The sequence below is a fragment of the Petaurus breviceps genome, unplaced genomic scaffold, assembly GCF_028583685.1.
Source record: "Petaurus breviceps papuanus isolate PSGF00001 unplaced genomic scaffold, PetGlider_PUasm1.0 90683, whole genome shotgun sequence".
Classification (NCBI taxonomy): Eukaryota; Metazoa; Chordata; class Mammalia; order Diprotodontia; family Petauridae; genus Petaurus; species Petaurus breviceps.
Genome location: NW_027187308.1, coordinates 358,784 through 375,254, shown reverse-complemented (window position 1 = coordinate 375,254; position 16,471 = coordinate 358,784). Strand labels below are relative to the sequence as shown.

Here is a 16,471-nt window from a genome sequence, read left to right as displayed (position 1 = left end):
CTGCTTCAGAAGTATGTATCTAGAGCTGAAGGGACCTCAGATACTCCCTCATTTATAACAGGTGAGAAAAAAACTGAGACCCAGAATAGACAAATGACTTGCCCAAGCTCCCTCACTCAACTAGTAAGCATCAAAGATGATCCTGGAACCCAGATCCTCTGAGTTCAGTCTCAGTGATCTTTCAATGGAAAATGATTATTATACAGTATAGACAGTGTGTTCAGTAGGAATTTGAGAAGCAAGACTAAATATACAAACTGATATGGTGAAGGCTACTCTCTTTTTGACTACAGAACAGATTAAACCTAACAAGACCATCCAGGAATCAAAGTCTAATGTCCCATTATCCCATATCCTAACCCACTTCATTTATCCTTTACACATTTAGTCAACAACTAATTGTTCAGAATAGATTTTAACAACACAAATAATACAGCTGAGAGGGGTTATGATGAGTATGAAATAGTCCAAAGATCACTAATAAATATTTGTAGGGAAGAACACTTAACAAACTAATGAAGCAGAGTTCTATTTCAATTGTACAATAAAAGATAATAATTTGTTAGGAGGGTTGCTTGTTAGGAATAATAATTTATTGAAACTCTATATAGTATTCCTAAACTTTGAGTATGTGGGCAACTTTTTAAACAACAAAAATTTTCCCAGACTACCACATGCTCTGTGATAATAGTTGTACCATTAGCAGACATTGATTGAGAAAATATATAAAGATTAAAAAGCTATTATGAGTTTGGTAAGGTTTTTAAAATTTTTTAATCAAAACACAACTACATGAATATGAAAAGTAATTCATACATGTGTGAGACATTATTTGGCAATTCATATCAATAACTCAGTGGCAAATGAGAAGTGCATGCCCCACAGATTGGAAAGCATTATTATGAAATATAGAATTCTTAAGGTAGGGTCTCAGATACAATCCTATTTTATATTTAGTTTATTTTTAATTTGTGAAATAAAATAAGCATTACTATAACATAGTAGAATAAAAAAATTACACATGAAACTGCAAATCTATTATGTGCAACTTTCTATTCCTTTTAAATAAATAATAAAATTTCTTTTTTTTCTTTTTTCTCTTCCCTCCTCCCCCCATCTTAGAGCTGGCTACCATTGGACACAAATGTGTGTATATAATATGTATGTGGGTGTGTATACACACACACATATATATTTGTAAAATCATTCTATACATATATATATATATATATATATATATATTTCTACTTATCAATTCTTTCTCTGGATGCAAATAGCATCTTCCTTCATAGGTCCTTTGTCATTAATTTGGGTATTTATAATAGTCAAAATTATTTAGTTGCTCAAAGTTTTTCTTAAAATAATATTGCTGTTACTGTATACAACATTCTCTTGGTTTGAGGTAAAAAAAAAGTACAGGTGATTCTTCCAAAGTTACTTAAATAGTGGCTAAATTAGGACTAGAGTTCAGGTCTACATCCTTCCAGTCCCATGCTTGCTTCCCCTAGGTCCTCTTTGTCTCCTAGTGAGGAAACGTTGACTGAGCCTCCCTCTGAAAAGAAGGGAGGTGAGTGTAATTTAAAAATTAGGAACTTAATTAAAATAGTTAGAAATGTAAAAAGGACCCTAAGTAATGTTGAACAATTTTCCCCCACTATAGATATTATTTTTCAAGAACCTTGACACAATCTCAATGCATCAATTATTTTTCATCTCATTTTTTTAGTTAATTTCCATTTCAAAATTGACTTTGCTTCTTTCCTTTGCAGACGGAGGAGTCCCCTTATATCAATGGCAGGTATTATAGTAAAATTATCATTTCCCCTGAAGAGAATGTTACATTAACTTGCACAGCAGAAAACCAGCTGGAGAGAACAGTAAACTCCCTGAATGTCTCTGCTAGTGAGTATTTCATTTCTGACATTAAAAAACAAATAAATAAATATAAGACAAATTGAGGTTAATCCTCTTTAGTTTAAAGTCTTCAGTTCCATCTTCCTGTTCCTCATCATGGTAAGTTTTATGCATTTATTATTTTTTACCCACTATCATTTTCATAAGATTCTTCTTTTCTTGTGTCTGTCAAGTAATAGTCTTGTCTGACAATCAAGTCACTTCATGATGCATGGGTCAGAATCCACATTCTGTGCAGGGACTTTTCCTCCCTAAGCTGCAAAGGATGTGAATTCAGTTGTTTTTGCTTATATCATTTTTGTGTTCAGAGTAAAAGTGAAAGAAATTATCTTTTAAAACATTCCTGTAAATATGTCAGGCCCAAATGTATTTTCATTACCTTTCATTTATTACCTTCTGTTAAAGCCCTACATAGAAATATTCTTAACATAATTGTCCAGACAGACAGAGAAGTTAAATAGATTGGTTTTAATCCTCATAGTAAAATTGGTAGCAAAACTAAGATTTGAACTCTTAGCTTAATGTCAAGACCAGGGGTGCGGAACCTGCAGCATTGAGGCCACAGCTGGCCTTCTAGATCCTTAAGAGGGGACTTTTGACTGAATCTAAGGCCATGGGTTCCACACTCCTGGTCTAGAACAAAGCTACAGCTGAATACAAGCATATATACGTACATATAAAAATGTTATATCATACATATATGTAATTGTATCCAACAGGTATAACATAAAAACAGTCACGCACATATATATTTAAAATTTTTATAATATGTTTAAATGAAACCATTTCAAAGGGAGGCAGGAATTTGGTCACTATGAAAATTTGACCAGCATATTACAAGTTTAATATTTAACTCCATCAGACTACAATAGAAAATCATCTTGTAATGCATAGTTTATCAGTATATCTTTGTTAAACTTTAAGACAGGGCTGGTCAAGACTGGAATCCCTCCAAATCCTACCTTTTTCACTTTAGATTTTACAATGTTCTTTTATAGTATCTTTCATTTGAGTCTCACAAGCACTTTGGGGTATAGCCAGTATTATCCCCATTTTTATGGGTGAGGAAACTGAGTTAATTTAAAGGTTAAATGTTTTGCCCAAGGTAAGATAGATTACCTTAATCTATAATTATAAGATAGACTATAGAGTTGGAAGGGACTTTAGACCAATCCCTGAATTTAAGAAAACTAAGGGCCAGGGTGGTTTAAATAACTTGCTTGCACAAGTAACACTGCTAAATTTGTGATCGTTGAGTCATTCGTGTCTGACTCTTCATGACTCTTTTTGGAGTTTCCTTGGCAAAGATACTGGAACAGCTTGCCATTTCCTTCTCTAGCTCATTTTACAGATAAGAAACTGAGGTAAACAGGGCAAAATAACTTGCCCAGGGTCACACAGCTAGTAAGTATCTGGAGCTGGATTTGAACTCATGAAGATGAATCTTCCTGACTGCAGGCCTGGCACTCTATCCACTGTACCACCTACCTGAGCTAGTAAATGGTGGGGCTGGGATTAGGACCCAAGACTTCTGATTCCCAAGCCAGTATTTTTTCACTATATGACACCATGCTGGGAGAGGAGTCTGATGACTTATCTTTTAAAAGTTGTTATTCTTTATCAGATCACAGCCTCAGATGGTAGCCATAATAGTTCAAGGCAATAAGCTATTTCAAGGTGTTAGATAGCTGCAGAAGAATATATACCTGAATGAGGAGAATGGTCTAGGGTCAGATCAAAGTGGAGAAGAATGATGTCATGAATTAATAGGTAGATGAGGGGGTGGGGGGGAGGATCTAAAAACACAAAAGAAAAGTATTCTATTATTGGAAAACTTCAGTTCAAATGTATTTAATTATCCTGCCGTGAGGAGTCTATATTTAGCAGCCTAAACTTCTTTTTTGAACATCACTTTCTGCTCAGTCAATACCTCATATCAGTTTTCTGGATCTTGAGATGGCCATTCCTATGGTAGATAGATAACTAGTCATGACACCATTCATTGTTCCAAGCTGATCGATAGTGGACAATAAAATGAATACGAGAGTATTCATTGGCAGTCTACATATTGTCAGCTGTGCATCTTCCCATGGATTATAGAATTTTGAAGCTTTTTTTTAAAGATCAGATTACTTTCTTTGTAGGGAACTTTATACTTCATTAAGTGTAATTTTTTTCCCATTTAGCTATAGGATAGGTCTTTTGTCTTTAAGTATTAAAACATCATACTATAATGGTAAAGGTGACTTTCATATATCAACAAATTTTGTTTTTAATTTCATATTAACATTTTTCATTTCAGTCAGTATTCCAGAACAAGATGAGGCAGACGATATAAGTGGTAGGTACTATGCTGCAGACTTCTCTTCCTTGGCTATCAGTTCAAGATTTATGAAGTACCATTGGATGAGTAATTTTCCCAGCTGTCCACAATTTTGACTGGAATTAAAATAGTAGATGAGACAAGCTAGTAAGAATGTTAAAAATGTTTCCTTAAAAGTCACACAAGTAAAGTTTGCATGGATCCATAGTACACCTTTTCTTTTCTTTTCTTTCCTTTTCTTTTCTTTGGTTTTGCTTTTATTTTCGTAACTAGAATTAGCATCTTAGATTTACTTCCACTCCAAGTCATTGGCATCCTCTATAATTGCATGAATTTTTCTTCTTTGTTTTAGATGAAAATAAAGAAAAAGTCAATGACCAGGCAAAGTTAATAGTGGGAATTGTTGTTGGCCTCCTCCTCGCGGCTCTTGTTGCTGGTGTGGTCTACTGGCTGTACATGAAGAAATCAAAGTAAGACCTTAAAAAAAAAAGATTTAGCATTCACTTGCTTAAAATGCAACAATTACTTGCTCATTTTCTTCTGTTCAATTGCACATAAGCTTTAAACACTAAGAGCTCTTTCCCAATTTGGAATGATTATCTGTTGCTGAAACGAAAGGACTTTGTTTCTGATTTTCCAGTTCACATCTTGCAAAAATTGGATATATGACCTTAGGGCCTGGTTTCATGTGTGCCCACTATTGTTTCAAATTCAGGGCAGGATCAATTAGTTAATTTTCTGATCCATTTGGTTGGCTTTATTAGACTTATATCTCAATATCAACAGTTCAAGACTGGCCACAATCTGGTGGCTTTTTCTTACGAGATTTGAAAAGACCATCCACTATAGGGGCTGCTACATGATTCATATAGATCCCAACTTTTATTCTGCCTAGGGAAATACCACCAGGGTTGCTAAGACGGCATAGGGATTTATAAGCATAACAAGCCTAATTTCTGACCAGTAGAGCCTGTCCCATTAAGGGACAATTATACCCATTTTTTACAGGGGTTCTTTGGCTTCATCTCATAGTACCATAGAATGTCATCATTGCAAGGGTACCTGAAATCGAATCCAGCTCCTTATTTTATTGATAAGCAAACTGGAGCCCAGAGAAGCGGCATAACTTGCTCAAACTCACGGTTTATTGTATTGAGGTAATTTCATTTCCCATTCCAATACTCCTCTAAAAAAAGCTGAGTTTTCAGTTGAATGCACAAAAAGAAATAGAAGTAAATTTTAAAATCTGAACTCCATTGAAATATGACCTGCACTAATGGCATATTAAACCAATATGTTTTGAGCTCAAAAAGAAAGCATCCTTTGAATCAGGACTCCTCAAGAAGCAGTATAGATTTTAGACTTATTGAATTCAGATCTCATTTTTTTCTACCAAGAGATATTATAATATTCATTTTTGTAATTCACAATTGTAATTCACAATTGACAGGAATGACCCTCACTTGGTCAGCCCTCGTAGAACTTAAAGTCATAAAATAGTTATGCATATCTAGCCCTATCTATAGATACAGTTTCCTGGAGTGGATTTTTGTAAAATGGGAAGGGAAGAAATATTGACATCACACCTGTGCTAAGCATTTGTTTTAAGTATCTTATTTGGTCCTAACAACAATCTTGGGAAGTAAGTGCTGTTTTTTATTCCCATTTTACAGATGAGGAAAGTGAGACAAACAAGGTTAAGTGACTTGTCCAGAATCACACAGCTATTAAGTGTCAGAGGTCAGATTTGAACTAGGGTTTTCCTGAGTCTAGGCCTAGCATTCTATTTACTGTGCTACTAGCTGCCTCTCAATATGGTGTGTGCTCTGCTACAACCAAATTAAGTTTAATTCTTGATGATATTTTTACCAAATTTGTTATTTCTCAAAATACAGGCTCACAGGAGAGCTAAAACAGAATTTGGTCTAAGCAACAAAGTTAACAGAACTGTTTTCAACAGAGATTTGATTGATGAATAATTTTTAAAGGAAGAAGTTAATAATTTGTTGAATTCTCACTTCCTTTTTGTACCTTTTCCCTATTTCAAATAAATTGTTCCTTTTAATGTTATACTCCATCAAGCCAACTTTTTTGTTCAAAAACTCATAGGAAGTGTGTCATATGCTGGAAGGATGATTTCAGCTTGAACTCCTCCCCACAAATAAAATTATCTAAAAATGTTGATTGACACAATGTGTCCAATCAGAAACCTCCTTTTACACACAAACCACTCCCTCCAACAGTTATTCACTGTTTGAATCCTCCCTCCAACAGTTACTCACCTAAACCCTGCCCCCAAAGTGACATCAATGGAAAGTCTGAGAAGGCAGCAGTACAGAAGTTTCAAACCCACTTGAGGCAAGAAAATGTTTTTTTCTTTCTGTATGTTGTACTTGATAGACACTTTGTGATCCCATAGGAGAATAGTGTATCTTGATCCAGGCAATTCCATATGAAACCTTGATCAGACACCTCACCTTTCACCCAGTTATTAGAATCACCCATTAAATTCACATATCCTTCTCCACCATGAGCATTATCTCCTTATACCTACCATGTGAGGAAAGTCAATCCATTCATGTCTGTGGTTTCTATGGAAACTTATATAAATGCCTCAAGTAATACACACATGTAAAAAAATAAAAGTAGTTGCTCAGGGGAGAACACTACCCTATGGCAATCCACCATCCATTTATAAGTTTCAAAGAAATTTTACTTAAACTCTGATCCCACCAACACCACAAATAAGGGATGAATAAATTTAAGATCCATGAATTTGAAATATTTCAAATTTGATCAACTATAAAGAGTTCTGCTGTATTCCAAAGTTATTGAACTTGTTTTGGGTTTTGATTTTTTTTGAAAATGGTTTTGTGAGAGAAGGCAGAAGTCAGAAAGTTGATAACCATTTATGAAGCACTTACTTTGTGGCATGTATGAACACTGGGGATAAAAAGGAAGGTAAAATTTGTCTTTCCCCTCAAGGAACTCACAGAGACAAGTTATGTGTAACTAGGTACAGACAGGATATATACAGTGTAGATGGGAGGTAATTCTGAGGGGAAGACACTAGTAGTTGGGGTGTGGAATGGCTCAGGGCATAGATGGCCTCCTACAGAGAATAGAACTTGAGCTCATTCTTGGAAGGAAGCCATTAAGAAGCAGAGGTGAGATAGGAAAAAAGCCCAAAAATAGGAGGTGGAGTTTGTGTATAAGTACAACAAATAGTCATTAGATCTGAATTGTAGAATATGAGGAATAAGACTGGAAAGGTAAGAAGGGGCCAGGTTCTGACAAGTTTTAAAAGCCAAACAGTAGACTGTATATATGATGTTGTGGCAGTAGACACAAGAGTGCCAATATATTGGATATAAAGGGTAAGTGAGAGTTGAGTCAAAGTAACACTGGATAACTGAGAGGATGTTGATTCCTTCAGCAGTAAGAGGGAAGAGAGGAAGACTTGGCTCCATAATATGAAATTTGCCTGAAACATAAAGAACTGTCATTGTCCTATATGGTGATCAAGTACAAGTGAAACTCTTGAACCAGATCCAGCATCTTTAATCATCCTGATCTAATTGCTAGCTTCTCATCAGACAGATCTTTGTCATTCTATGACTAGCAGAATTAACATTTTCTATTACTGCATGAATTAGTACCATATGGTAACCCCAGATGATGCACCCCATATATTAAATGCAGGACACCTGGTTGGGTAGCACTCAGGCTCCAGCTTGATGCAGTTCCTTCCAAGTGCCTCATTAAATTAAGAGCAACTTTGACCATCTGACTTCCACATACTGATCCATCCAAATAAATGCACCAACTCTTATAGGGTTAATATTTTTGGTAATCAAAGTAATACACCCTCATTCTCATCACAAGCATGGATGAAGTGATTTCTATTAAGCATTGGTAGGGCACTTCAGACTTGCCAAGTGTTTCTCAGTCCTGATTAGTCCTTGCAAAAATCCTATTCAAGAAACTACCATTCTAGCAACTTAATTTGGTATTGTTAACCCTATAAATGAAGGAAAAAACTAAAACTCAAGAAAGTTTAAACTAATAGCCTCAAACCATAGACCATGTACCAGACCCTGAACTAGACCTTTTCATATATGACTTATTATTAGACTGATTTGTAAGACTACAAGATAATCACATATATTCTTAAAATAGTCATCATTTGGAATTCTTTGATCATTAAATAGTGAAATGCCCATTACTTTGAGAAAATGGCTGGACAGCACAAATATCTGCATATGTTGGTCACTGAAATAATCCAAGGTTAATTGAAGGAGTATTTATACACACTCTTCTCACAAGTCATGCCTTCTACCTTCCAAATCAGTACAAGGATTTCATTCTTATTTTTAGCTAACTCTCAGCCTTTTCATGAGGATATCAGATATTGAAAAAGGACAGGGCCCCTGATTTTCTTTGGAAGCCTAATTACATAGTCATTGGTTAGCTAGCCTGAAAAGAAATATATTATAGATATCTATTTCATTCACATATTCCTAAAAGCGCCTCTGAGAGACAACAGAAGTGTAATAGAGAATAGCTTTATAGAAGTATAATCAAGCATGGAGTCAAACCTTAGCAACATTGTGAGAAAGTTCTTTGCTCTTGCTATATAAAACAATAATTGGGTTTAAATGAGAATGATTGGAAACATGTTTGCACTTCCAAGTAGTGTTTCTTTCATAGTAAACTTTAAAATAAGCTTAATGGAGAATTATGTGATATATTTCTTTGTCCCACCCCTTCACCTAGATCTCAGATTTCAAATCACTACTGGGAATTCTGTTTTGATATCTAAGCAGGCATATGTAAACTAAAGCAAAAAAAAATGTCATAGAGTTGCTTCATACCCAGAGACGAATAAGGACAATAAGACCCACAAATACTGATAACAATAAAAAAAGTGTTGACCGTTGTACTTCCTCATTGAAAGTCTTATGATGCTTGAATTTGTTCATAGAGCAGGATGCTTAGCAAAGTCCATCCCTAGTGCATACATGGCATAAACTATCAATTTTGGGCAAAAAATTTGGTCACGTATTTGGTCAGCTGAGTTAGAATAACAAAAAGTTAAGTCCTGCCAGACTTACCACCCACTTTCCACTAGCCCCAATAAAGGAAACAAGAAGTTACTAAAAGAATGGGATCCATGGTTAATCCCAAATCCTTGTTTTATTCATTAGTTTCTGTGTTATCATCCACAAATCCTCTTCATTTGAGCTCAGATTAGATACCCAACAGTTGTCTACATGTGTAAGACTCCTGATAGACATTCTTCCTTGTCACCGCAACTCATGTGTCAAGCAGATACCCAAAATCTCAATGAGTAATTCAAGTGCCTAATATCGAAGCTGAGAATGAATCGAAGAGATTTAGCTTCTAAGGTCATAGGAATCACAACCATTTAAATGAAAATGATGGCTTTGTGAATTTAGAGTATAAAATTTTCTAATGAAATAGATATGCTTAGTTCTTCCTAATAGAATTACCATTTTCTCTAACTAGCCTTCTGTTCCTTCAAGAAAACAAAGTTTTACTCTAGATCAAAGATTTTTAATTCACAATCCATGAACTAAAAAAATACTGATAAACTATATTTTGATATAATTGATTTCCTTTATAATAATATGTATTTTATGCATTTAAAAATATTATTTTGAGAAAAGATCCATAGACTTTAGCAGACTGCCAAAGATGACCATGACACCCACAAAAGATTAAGAACACCTACTATAGATCCAGGAGAAAGGTATTAGGGTGGTCAAGTCACTGCTTTTCCCTTTCTTTGTATCCCCAGAGCTTAGCACAGGGTCTGACCAATAGTAAGCACTTAATAAATACTTGTTGACTGATTTCCATGTTTGGCTGAGGAGAGCTTCTCAATTCTCTTCTTCTCCGCCATCATCATATGCTTCTTGCTTTTTCTTACAAAATAATTTGTTATAACCCCTATTTCCATTCTAAAATAAAACCCATAGTTAAGCTTCCTGTCTCCTTTTTGTAGAGCTGAGTTACATTATTACATGTCACCAGTAGGTGCCACCATCTAACATGTTACATTGTAACTTGAAAACTCATTAAGCTCTTAAGTTTTTTAAATGAAGGTAATGCCAAGTTTAATTGATTCCCTGAATGCAGTTATGTTAAAATTAAAATTAAGTTACACCAAATGGTAGATGCACATAATCCTAATTAAGAAATAGCAGGGCTGAGCTACTTCATATATATATGGTAGATGGTAGATGCACATAATCCTAATTGAGAAATAGCAGGGCTGAGCTACTTCATATATATATATATATACATATATATATATATATATATATATGTGTGTGTGTGTGTGTGTGTATGTGTGTGTGTGTGTTAATTCCATTTAGTACTATTTTACATATCAGTATAATAGCATTTTTCAATGTTTTCTTTTTCTGTGCACATAGAAGAAATCAAACATGAAGTGTGACTCTAAAATAATGAGCTTAGTTTTCTTTACTTTATAACCATCCTACCTGTATGTCTGAAGTGAGAAAAAGATGGATCTTCCTGGGTTTGGGAAACAGTGAGGCAAAGATCGAACTTAAAACGACAGAAACCAGAGTATTCAAATTATAGGAAAATCATGACAGATTTACAGGTTTATAGTTTACAAAGTGCTTTACATACATTATCATACCTGATCTGCGCAGCCAATATATGAAGAAAGTGCAACTCTTACTTTCCCCATTTTACAAGGGAGAAACCTAAAGCTCAGAAAGATAAAAGGACTTAACTCAAGGTCACATAGCTAGTAGAAAGTAAGTCCTTTGAAGGCAAGGACTGTTTCCTTTTTGCTTATGAATTCCCATCCAATGCCTCCCAATAGTAGTATTAACCATTTATTAAAAGTTATTTTTCAATTGAATTCAATTGTAAGTATTAGAGTCAGGATCAGAGCACATAGACAACTTTTAAAAGGTTAGAATGTGTTATATATTTGCATCCTAATTTAATTTTGAAATGTTCAAGTGTTTAACTTGCTAACTTTTGAGAAACAGCATACGTATTTTGTATTTTGGCTCCCAATTTTTATCTGCTGTGATTTCACTGATATGTGTACTCTTTCCATGCATCTTGCTCAGCATTTTTCTGGCCCCATAGAAGCTTTAACCCATGTTCTGGAGGCCTTCTTCTGGTTCTTTCAGCATTTCACAATTTTGCACTCATACTGTTGATCTGTTATCTCTCACTCTTTACGCATAAAAATTCTCAAATCTCAAAGTTGCAAGAGCTATCAGCAGTCAGCTAGTGCAACCAATAACAACAGGTCTCCCTTCTACAACATGCTTTTTCTTATTGTAGTGATTACTTCTCTTTTTAAAGGCCCTGAAATCATTTACTTAATTGAATTCTATAGAATTCTTCATAGTTTTGTGATCTGCTTTCACCCCCTTTTTGAAAATCAGAGCATTTGCCTATTTCTTGTGCTACAGTATCTCTTCTATTCTCCGTAATGTTTCAAAGATCAATAACAGTGGCCAACAATACCTTATGTAGCTCCTCTAAGCCTAGTGACTTAAGCTTGACCATTCTACCTCCTTTTATAGTCACATATTTCATCAATAATGTCTTTTTGACCATTACTTAAATAATAGGCCCCAGCCTATTTATGTCCACCATGCATCTTTCCATTGCTCTTTGAATTATCTACATTTTGGATCCTTCCAAGATCTTTGTATCTCAAGATTCACAGAATGTGATTAGTGTTTGTTTTTTTCTTAACATGCTCTTGTTGCAGGGTGGCCTTTGAGACCTTTGAAATTACTGCTTAACTTCTCAGATGGGTTGCAGCTAAGTCAATTGCACTAAATATAGTATCCTAATTCATTGTTATGCCTACCCAATATACACCCATGCACATGCACAAATAAGCATTTTAAACATGGTGCTGAATAGTATTTAATTCATGGCTGTAGGCAGATACCTAACCTCACTCTGGCCTGCCTATTCACAGATAAGTCCAGGCAGCCAGCTGGGATGTAGAGAAACCCAAATTCTGAACTTTCTCAGTGACCTGAGGATCCCTTGGTCAGAGTTTAAGCAATTCACTTGTTTTCACCTCCAAATTTTTGTGTCCAATATCTGTTTCCTTCTCCATTTCTGCATTCCTCCCTGATTCCAGAAAACATATCTCTGTACCTCAACTTCATATAAACAAAGGCAAATGAATTGATGAATATAAAATAACACACTGCTATCCACCTGGCCAATAGAAAGCGTGCTTCATTACTTTAAGGCCTTCTTTCAGCTTTAAGATTCTAAGAGTAGACCCTGAGCATGTTTAGTTCTTTCCTTTCGATAGAATTAGGAAATTCTAGCATTTAGGAGGACTCCCACAACCATGAAAAATTTATTAGGACCTTCTTACTCAACAACTCACAACAGATAAAACTCACAATACTCATCTGAAGCTGAAAATGAATTTGAATACAAACTAACAACAACAGGAATTCATTCCTTACCTTCCTACCCCCAACCATAGGTGCTCAGATAGGTAAAATCACAATTGACCATTCTTAACCAAGCAACATGTTTTGCTTAGTAATGTAGAATGGCAGGCACTGGAGACTTGAATACTGCTTTCTGTCAGAAGCACTCTCATACAAATGTTGGAATACATGAGTATCTCTTTCCTACTTATTCCCAAAGCTTATCAACCCCAAGCAAATGAACTTCACGAGCAAGCTCACAATAGACAGTCTTTCATACTCTATCCTTTGCCCTTCCCTCATTTCCCTTGAACTTCTTCTAACCGCAGAATCTTGATCTTCACATTTTTAAGGACATGTAATAATTTCTTTTACCAATAAGCTTTCACCAACACATTCAATCCTTTACTGGATTCATTGTAGTCCTATCGCATATTCTCATTCATTTTTCTTCTTATTTAATGGAAAAGATAAAGAACAAGGTTGTTGTTTTTTTAAAGATGATTAAGAGGTTTATACACCCATCAGCTATTTAGTTCATTGTCAAAACATTTTGTTCTGTTAATTATTCTTGGATTTGGTTTCACATTCAATACTTTTTATCTCCTGGGTTGTTGTTTTATTTACCTCCATAATTTGACCAAAAGCAGAGAAAAACAACTTTAGAGATGGCCCCATCAGATGCTGAAGCTGCTATCTCAAGTTCAAAGTCACATTTCATTCAGGAGTGCTACCCCCTAACATTGGGACTCACTGAAGTTAGCCAAGTAAATACTTGACTCTGAAGCCTTTACCACATTTCCCTTAATTACCCCCAATGTGTTGATTTAAATAGTTTTCTATGACTCCTGCACCACCTACATAGTATCCACACATTTATCTGACGCTTCAGTGTAAGGGGATAGATAATATAGACGTGAACGTAGTTGATTCTTTGGTTGACTATGCCACTGATGTGGAGTAATCACCTTCAGAAAAATGCATCATTAAAGCTCCTTACTCAGGAAACAGTGACAGTATTCTGGGTGCTTATGGTAAGAACTTCTTAACAGTGTCCTCAGTTTTTCTTCCTCCACATTCTTTATGTAAGATAAGATGATAATCTTATTTGCCTTTAACTTCAATATTTCAGATGATCTGATATTTTATCAGTGATGGTATTTTCTTACTTAGGAAGCACATGAAAGCCCCTGTAGCCCTTAATAGTTTTATGAGTTGCTGTGGGGAGAAAATCATCACCACCAGCCCTTCTGGTGACTAGCCTCCCCAATACTCAGTGAGATTGGTCCTTTTGGTAGATGGATAAGAGATCCTCAAAGCATCATTGGCCCTGTACTCAAAGTTTTTCCAACTTGGAAGGCCCTTCCAGAGGTTAAGATCATATTGGAATAGCCTTTGAGAACACAGGACCTTAATGAAAGAGCAGAAGTTTGAAGAAGACTAAAATTGAGTAAATACCAAAAGAAATTCTTAAGTCCTTAGATTAGATAAAATATGGATCATTTATTGCAAGAACCACTGATAATTTTAATGCATCACATTTAAAAAATGAATTTAGTGGATGAAATCAGTAATTGTCTGCTGGATTTTGATTATCTGACACAATATCCCATTAAGATTGTTATTTGGAAAGGCAGAGCACTATTTACATAAAATCTGGACATGCTGAATTTAAAATGGCCACAAGAGGACCAAAACAAGGATTTCTAGATCTTTTGAATTTTACCACAGGAAAGGACTTTAGTGATCATCCTGTCCAAAGCCTTCATTTTACATATATGGAAACCAAGTCACTTCAAAGGTCACAATAGCTAGTTTGTTATAGAACTGGTACTAGAACTTTGTGCTCATATACTCTGCAAAAATGTTTCTAATGTACTTTATTGGATGATATATGCAGGTGTGCACTGTATCTTTGTAATCATAGTTAACACCAATAACTAACATTTATGTAGCTCTTTAAGATTTGTAAATTACTATACATGTTATCTCATTTAATTATAGTGCAAGAAAGAAAATATTCATGTGATAAAGTACTTTGACTTAAGGAATTTACTTTATTGAGTTCATTCACTGCATTTTTCCATTTGCATCTTGGAATCTCTAACCTTGAAAAGATCATCATGGCATTAAGGGACTCTCTCAGACTGGTCTAGAGTTGCTCACACACTTAATGAATGGATTTTATAGGCTATAGTTCAAACTAAGCTAAGCATTTAATTCATGAATTCATCTTAAACTACTTGCATTAAGTATCTGAGTTTCAATGAGTCATAAGTCTTTATCTCTCCTGTATGTATATTATACTTGGCTCCTTTCCTTTTTCCCAGAAAAGTTGTGATTCTAGTGATAAGAATTCCAGAAACCTTTTTTTTGTATGAATATAAGTTCTTATAGGTACAATGGAGTTAAAAAAATTGTTAAGCTTGTATTTCCTTGAGCTTCTCGACCAAAGAGCATCCAAAGTTTACATGGATTACTAAAGACTAAATATGTTAAGCAAACAAAACAAAAAAACACTGAGAGATCAGAGAGCTCTATTGTTGCACCATTGTGCCAGGGATCTAGGAGAAAGGGAAAATATTTGCCCTCTTCTAGCTTTACCTGAAGAATCAAGAAAGTGAAGTTTTCATTCATTTCAGGAGAACTGCTTAAAGACTGACAAAAAGAGTTAATCTTTAACATCCAAGATCTTTTGCTGTTGCTGTATTTCCAGGTTTCCTAGATAAACATGACAGGAGCAAATATTGTGATGTGATATCCATCCAAATTATCTCCTACCAATGCCACTGCTAGAACCCCAGGGGCTTTATGATCCACTCTTATCTACCATCACCTCATTCTTCTTTGTTGAAATAGAAAGTGAAATTGGATACACAAGGTTTTGGTCAGGTTGGTGTGCATGGGAGAGGAAACCCTGAAGAAGTGCCCTGTCTCAGTGTTCAGGGTAGTATCTACTGAGTTGAAAACTCTACCTCTAAAGGAATTACTACTTCCCTAAAATAAACATAAGGGAAGGTGGAAATTGTACAACCAAAAGACAAGAGAACTGATTATTTGAAGTCTACATTAAAATTAATTGAGTTTTTGGTTGATCTTATGCCTATAAACATAATTCTACCACAATCTTAATTCCACTAAGTGGTCTTCTGTTTATCTGGAACTATTCACAGTAGTGCAGGGGGTGGGCAACCTGCAGCCTTGAGGTCACATGTGGCCCTCTAGGTCCTCAAGTGTGGCCTTTTAACTGAATCCAAACTTTTGGCCTTGAGACCACAGGTTCCCCACCCCTGCATTAGTGCTTTGTCTAAAGTGTACTGGTGATCACACTCAGCTTTCAGAGGTGTACAAGTTTTAACCTTAATGGTAATATATAGACACATGTGACACATGCAATAGTAGTTATCATACTTCCATTGTAGGACAGCATCAAAGCATGTAAACAAAGACCTGGGAAACATGGAAGAAAACAAAAAGCTAGAAGAAAACAATCACAAAACAGAAGCTTAAGAGAAAAACTTTTTTTCTGATTGCTGTTCCAGGTAGGTGGAGTTTATACATGTCTAAATGTAATGAGTTAGTGGGTAAGTATGAAGTATGAAAGAGGCTTTGAGGTTCTCATTTCATAATTCTGGTCTTCAAAATCCTGAAAGAGACATTGTCAGAGTAAAACTCACCACTTTAGTAAGCCCAAAGATTGGAAATTCACAAAATGAAAAATCATTGTCCTCCAAACAACCAGTGTCAC

The 16,471-nt window shown here is 35.2% G+C and overlaps 1 protein-coding gene across 5 annotated transcripts in view; it reads left to right on the top strand.

Moving 5' to 3' along the window:
- The window catches only part of ALCAM (activated leukocyte cell adhesion molecule), a 252,179-nt gene extending 235,914 nt beyond the window's left edge, over nt 1–16,265 (top strand). Inside the window, exons 12-15 of one of the 5 annotated variants that reach the window (XM_069065304.1) lie at nt 1,770–1,902; nt 4,217–4,255; nt 4,590–4,707; nt 16,146–16,265. In XM_069065304.1, coding sequence (XP_068921405.1) covers nt 1,770–1,902; nt 4,217–4,255; nt 4,590–4,707; nt 16,146–16,233 — 378 coding nt within the window. In that variant the 3' untranslated portion in view covers nt 16,234–16,265. Of the gene's footprint in view, nt 1–1,769; nt 1,903–4,216; nt 4,256–4,589; nt 4,712–6,511; nt 9,977–16,145 lie in introns of those variants that run through there. The other 4 variants (XM_069065301.1, XM_069065305.1, XM_069065302.1 and 1 more) reach the window with 4 other exon arrangements.
- Nucleotides 16,266–16,471: the final 206 nt, after the last annotated feature.